Genomic DNA, 7177 nt, shown 5'->3' with positions numbered 1-7177 from the left:
GTAACAAACTGAGGTGATTCAAAATCTTGTCTATTTGCAAAGAACAATAGACGAGGAGTCCCTGCATGAACTCTGGAACTAACCTCCATCAACACAAAGATCATCAAAACTAGAAAGGGAAGCATTAATGTTGACTTCATAGTGTAATAACTAACAAAAATTGGCTTTCAAGAGTTAGGTAAAAGATTAGATGCTCAGTTGGTGAAGTTTTCAGCAGAAGCCACCACACCATTATATAGGTTCCATGGCCAAGTTTAACTATATGAGAAAACAATCTTTTATGACACATTAATGAATATTGTAATTATCATCCCACATCTGTTGTCATAATACTTTTCAGTTCTACACTGTATTTACAATCATTTGTTTAGTATCAACATACATAAAAAACGTCATAAGAACCACATGAGGTTACTATTCTATAACTCACAAGAAAACTGCATGCCCTTCACTTTTCTTAATCTACCTTTCTCTGTGTGTTCTTTCGTTTGTTTATCGTTTTTCTGACATTCAATTTGGAAACCTGCCCAAGGTAGATTAAGAAAACAATATCGACAGACAAAGTCATCAGAATTAGTGGGAAATGGAAACGAAACCTGGGTCTGTCTTCTCCCCCTATAGCGCTATAACAAATGAACAACAAAATATATATTTTTCTTTAAGACAAGCCATTTTTTATCAACTCAAGATGAAGCCAAATAATATTTATATGGGAACAGATAAATACTTAAATACCCGAATTATAGGTACAGAATGGGTGGAAGGTAAATGATCCACAAATTATTAAATCAAAACCACACTGTTCATTAGTCCTCAAAATATATCCGATAACTGAATGAAAAGAACATTATTATGCCTCATTGTACCTAAAGACTTAGGCTCAACCCACAAGCTGAAGGCCTTTGATATTTTGGATCTGTTTTCCAGGGTTCAAACCCTTTGGACAGGCACGGGCACAGTTCAGAATAGTATGACAACGATAGAGCTTGAATTCATCATTTATTGCGTCAAGTCGTTCCTTGGTATATTCATCACGGCTATCACTTATCCACCTGTGCATGTACACAAATGGGATTAAAGGGACCATTTTGAAACTGAAAATTTGTCTTTGATAAAAACTGAAATAAAATAACCAAGAAAGGCAATTGGGAATGATTTTTGACATCGAATTAATATGATCTGCATCATCTTCTTGCAATTAGTGTTGACATGGTGACAGATAGAACGTTGTGAGGTGAAAGAAAGGAACAAGTAAATCATGAAATTACATAAGATACAATACAACATGAACTTATGAAGCCTACATCAAAATAGAAAAATAAAAATTGAAATTATGAAGTCTGGAATTAGTATGAATGCAGGGTAAGGGTTGAATACAAAGATATTTCAGGAAAATGTAGAACTTTACTATTGATCACATTCCTTTGAAATTTTTATCTTCTATTTTGCATTTTTTTTAAAAAAAATTGTGAGTCTTAGGTAAGCTTATAACAGCTCATTTTCATGAAGAATTGCTAGACGTTACTATACTTGGTAGTCAAAGAAACTCATAGGATTCAAATCCTAAGCAAACATCATCACTTGAACTCATTAACTTTGATCCCCTATTATTTTACTTAGGTTACCCCATAGTACTTATTCCTTCTAAGTTCACATACAGCAAATCAAATAACACATAGAATAATTACAGCTTTCTACATCACGTAGGATACCAGTAAAATGTTGAATAAAATTCTCCTAAGTCGTAATTTATAAAATGTTAACCTCTAGATGGTTTAGGAAGCATGGCATAGCCAATCTGGCTTCCAGACATCACCAAACAAGTTGACTATTCTTGAATAATTTTTGTGGACCAAAAACACTTTTATTCAATATCAGCAAAAAAAATTACAAGACAGATCATTCAATCCGTCCATTCTTTCTTCACCTAGTGAACTATTACAAAGTAAGGACTGACGTTGAAACTCACCAAGAAACTAAAGCAAACAAATAAGTTTAAGATAATATCTTTGAAGACATATGATGACTTTGTTTAACAGTGACAAACAACCAAAACAATCACTTGATTCTCGATAAAATAGGCAACAATCAAATCATAAAAGTTCGTCCATCCATGCAAGTACCAATTTTCCCAGCTCCGAAGAGAGGAAAGCACCTTCCAAGAACTAAGAAGAGAACCTGACTATATCCTTGCCAGTGTGAAAGTTGTGTGAATAATACACAACTGATTTGATACTGTTAGTACCGCAAGTGGTGTACAAATATGCTGTTGTAGAACCCCAATAAAACGTTTCTCCATCTAGTAGACACACCTACGCATATGCTGTGCCCAAACTCTAGGCTCACTAATTGCAGATAAACACACGCTTTGAAATACCTCAAAGTTTCTCCAGTTTCTTCAATTCTTTTCGACACTCTGACATCTGTTCTTTCTCTCATTTCCATAAACAGAATTTCCCTTCTTCTGATAAGTCTCTTCATTCGTTTTTAGCTCCTCTCCCTTCTAATTCTTCACTTGAAGACCATATATCAATGGTTTCCCTTCTCTACTTTTATGGCAATACTAGTTATTATACACTAGAAATCTTATAGTTCGCAATATTCATATTCAGGATAGGCCGGTGGTCTACCATCTTAAGGCTTTTTTGTTTTATTATGCATTCCATTTCACTATAGCAACTGCTTTCTAGTTCCTTAAAAGTTTAAAACGCACCTTAAGCCCCAATAGAACCCATATAACCAAATTATTGCCGTCTGCTATTAATCCACCCGAAATGAAACGAAATAAACACGCCTTTGAATTTTACAACCACCACAAGTAACTTCTTAATTCCTCTAAGAAGTCCCTGTTTTCCATTCATTTCTAAAAAGAAGCACAGAGTAACCAAAACAATCAAAGTGAACGAATTACCTATTGGCATGGAGCAAAGCGGCTGGTCCAAGATAAGACTCGGGGTTCCACCAATAGCTGGGGCATGATGTACTACAGCAAGCACACAATATACACTCATACATTCCATCCAACTTAGCCCTATCTTTCTTACTCTGAAGAATCTCCTTCCCGGGTACAGGCGGTTCGCTCTTCCTCTTCAACCACGGCTCAATACTCTTATACTGGTTATAGAAATTGGTCATGTCCACCACTAAATCCTTGATCACGAACATATGAGGAAGCGGCGTAATCGTGGAGGAATCTCCAGAGGAAATCTTGGTCAAGCAAGCCAATCCATTACATCCATCGATGTTCATCGCGCAGGAACCGCAGATCCCTTCACGGCAGGAGCGGCGGAAGGTAAGAGACGGGTCGATCTCGTTCTTGATTTTGATCAGCGCATCAAGAACCATGGGGCCACACTCTTTGAGATCGATCTTGTACTCCTGAAGCTCTGGTTTAGAAGGACTATCGGGGTTCCATCGGTAGATTGCGAATGTCTTTAGGTGCGATGAGGCAGCCGCTTTTTGGTCGACTTGCTGAGCTTGAGCTTCAGAAGCGTGAGCTCGAATTCGAAGGAACCTTGAAGGTGAAGACGCAGAAACCCTAGATAATGCTCGCCTCAGGATTCCGGTGGCCATTGTTGCCTCCAAGAAAAGAGAGAAACCTATCGGAAGGAGAAAGGAAGTGTGGAAATATTAAGCTTTTGCGCTATGCATCACAATAAAATTAACTGATATGCTTTTTATATTAATTAACGATTGGTAACTGTTTTTTTTAAATTATTTTGTGAATTATGATTAACTTGATCTCGAGTGGGAAGGATGACTACGAAGGATGACTACGAACATAGTTACCACTAAACTTTAGGACTGGAACCCCATACGTATACTAAATCAGTCAGTGATCTCATTTATTCTATTATATACTAAAAATAACCATACAAATTACTAATATTAATATGATATAAATGATAAACATGTTTTTAAAGAAAAAAGAATATTTATTTATCAATTTAAACCATTTTCCTCTTTTCTTTGTTTTGTTCATTAACTTATTCTTAATTTAAAAGAATAATGATGGGAGTTTAGAAGAGTTTTGTGGAGATGAATTTGGTGCCGTGGATTAGTAAGACTCTACGTAGTTTGGGGAGGACGTGGAGGAGTGTGGAGCGTCCAATGGAGTGGCAGCGTGGACCAATCTTGGAACAGCCATTTTTGCCGCCATGGGAGCGTGGGCGTGTGTCTTCCATAAACTCCATGTTTGTTTCCACATGATCAACACATCATATCTTTCTACTTTCTTTCTTTCTTTTTCTTTTTCTAAAACAATGTTCTTAGGTTTAGTAAGGTTTTTATTTGGTTGCTATGGTTAAAAAAAATTATTGAATATGAATATTTCAATATCTAATATGTTTTAAGATCGATTGAGAGGGTGACTCATGAATATATTTCAATAATGTTCAATTCTAATTTTTTGAGATAATAAAACTATATCAATGACTTAACAAAATTTTGAAAGAAGAAAAAATAAAAATAAAAACTTCTAACAATCCAACTTTTCAATTTCATAAAAAAGAACTTGTTGGAGGCAACTATGAACTAGAGAATTGAGAGGGAGGAAGACTTTCAACTATCTTTAATTTTAGTTTTAGGGAATATTAAAAACTTCTATCAAATTCCACATTTTAAATTAAACATAGACATTATTGTAATTGAAAATTGATATCCTTCCCAAGAAAACGTGTAATTAAAATAAAAGAAAGCATTTGGGTCGAGGGGTGTTGAGTGAAAGGAAAGAAACACTTTTTTAGCTCTCAACTTTTTTTTTTGATGAGTACGTGTCTTTGATCCAAAAATTTTAAAAATATACCTTTGCAGTTTCAAGTTTACAGAAGTAGACTCATTTGGTCCTTGAATTTTCAAAACGATTCTTTTTAGTCTATGATTTTTTTTAAAAATAGGTTTAAAAGATCCTAGATGTCATGTCCTTTTCCAAAATGTTTGACATATCTTAACTTACACTTAAGTAATTACCACACAACGGAAAATAAAATCAGCAAGCTTGCTGTGTGAAATAGAACGCAACTTAGAACCTTTAAACCGTAAGCCATTACCATGCAAACTTAACAATAATAGAACCACAACAACTTTAGAAATGCAACACAACTCTTATTCACTTAAATCAAATGTTTCTGTATGCAACAATACAGGTCAAGATACTAAGTCTAAAAACAAAAGATTAACAAAGAAATGCCAAAAAACTTCAATCTTCAACGAACTTTTAGCTCTTCAACTAGATCGCTTAGCTCCTTAAACGATCGTTTAACCCTGATCGCTTACCTTATAACACGATCACTTAGCACTAACACCTTACCTTTCCACCCGATTACTTACCTTTCTAAATGATCGCTTAGCTTCTTACAACCCGAGAAGTGAAAACTTAAAACGTAAGTAAAAAACTTAGTGAGTGATAATTTTTTAAAAGCTTTTGGAAATACATTTCATAAGACTCAACGCTTCATTTTCATAAATCACAATCAATAAAACATACATTAGTCATCCACATTTCTTTCCACCAAGAACATGAATCATCCCTCACATGGACTATTGTGATGTCCTTTCACGATCATCATCATCTCCTGGGATTTCATTGGTTCATTCCTTGTTGCTCAAGCTTCCTAACGCAATATATACATCTTTTATGCATTGTCCAACTCCATTCCACCATGTAGGCCTTCGCTATATGGCTGCCTTTACTCATTATCTACACATAATCATTAGCTCATTGATAAGAACATAACTGATGGTTTACTTTCAATCAAGCATATAATACAATCAATAAACATGAAACTTTAAGTTGAAAACATAACATTAAAGTTTTATGTATAAATCATGCTTTAACTCTGAACCACGTTACCAAAATTTTCTTTATAATCAAGCTTTCATAAACATAAACATAAACATAGACATGAAACACATAAATCATATAACCTCAAATACGATAGAAGGAAGCTTTAAATCAACTTTTAATTTTAGAAAAATCACTCAATCTACTAAGATCCCCTTTTTGTTTAGAATGCCTAGTAACCCACGGTCTTCTTCTCACTTTCACGATCTCTCCTTTTCTCTTAGTAAAATCTCAAATTAATCCTCCTTTTCTTTTTTCCTCTTCTCTTATTAATACTAGCCCTAAGTTGGATTAGTCATTCCTTAAACTCCTATAGTTTTGTTAGCTCTTGCTTAATTAAATTATGAGTCTTTGCAATATGCCATGACACCTGGAATCCACCCCACTGATTTAATAATATTATAATGTTTTGACCGACATAACTCCGAGGACTTCTTTAAACCTCTTACATGATTGTTTAGATTTTTACATGATCGTCCAACCTTCTACATGATCGTTTAACCTCTTATACGATCGCTCAATCCTCTTACACGATCGTTTATCCCTTTACATGATTGTTTTCTTCTTATACGACCATCTATCTTTCTTACATGATCGATTAACTTTCTATATGATCAATTAACCAAAATTACTTTTTCAAAACCTTCTTCGAAACTCTTGCTTTCTATTTTCTTTCTTGTCCCAAATTACTCCAAGTTACTCAAGATTTTCCTTTCTTTTTTAGGTATGGGTCTCACACTAGAAGTATTTATTGTTTGATTTCTTTAAAAATAACTATATGATACAAAATTAATTTTAAAAACTCATAGACTAAAAAGGTACATTTTGAAAACTTGAGAACCAAATGAGTCTATTCTTATTAACTTGAGGACTAAAAAGTTACATTTTTAAAACTCAATCACTAAACAAACATATTCTACAAAACTTTGAGAATTAACATTGTAATTTTTCCTAAATAGAATGAACAACCAAAACAATCTCTCAAACATGTAAAAAGTTCTAGTTCTTTCTCTTCTTTCTCTTCTTCCTCAACTTTCCTCTTAATCCATGGGAGCCCAAAACTCAACCTTCAATCTCAAAACCCTCTATTAAGTTCTACCTACCACCCCTTCGAATCACACATATGGATTTAGTATAGGCCTAAGGGTGTATGCCTCCCTCAGTTTTATCCTCTTTATGTATAATTGGAATAATATCAGTTGGAGATGGTTGTGGCCATGCAATGTCGGTAGATGGTGGTGTTGACATTCCATGACACTAGAAGTAGCGCAGATCCAAAAAATTTGTTGACGAGACTTTATAGTTTAGTAAAAAAAATATAAGCATTTTGAACTT

The 7177-nt window shown here is 34.3% G+C and overlaps 1 protein-coding gene across 1 annotated transcript; it reads right to left on the bottom strand.

Annotated features, from left to right (window-relative positions):
• Positions 1-651: 651 nt before the first annotated feature.
• LOC101220767 (succinate dehydrogenase [ubiquinone] iron-sulfur subunit 2, mitochondrial) lies at positions 652-3656 on the bottom strand. Its single transcript, XM_004145638.3, has 2 exons — positions 2912-3656; positions 652-1052 (listed from the first exon to the last, which is right to left on the bottom strand). The coding sequence occupies exons 1-2, from the start codon at positions 3571-3573 to the stop codon at positions 881-883; spliced, it is 834 nt and encodes a 277-aa protein (XP_004145686.1). The 5' UTR covers positions 3574-3656; the 3' UTR covers positions 652-880.
• Between the last annotated feature and the right edge of the window lie 3521 nt (positions 3657-7177).

Source organism: Cucumis sativus, chromosome 3 (genome assembly GCF_000004075.3).
Source record: "Cucumis sativus cultivar 9930 chromosome 3, Cucumber_9930_V3, whole genome shotgun sequence".
Taxonomy (NCBI): domain Eukaryota; kingdom Viridiplantae; phylum Streptophyta; class Magnoliopsida; order Cucurbitales; family Cucurbitaceae; genus Cucumis; species Cucumis sativus.
Note: the sequence above shows the minus strand (reverse complement) of the source record. Positions and strands in the feature narration are given on the sequence as shown.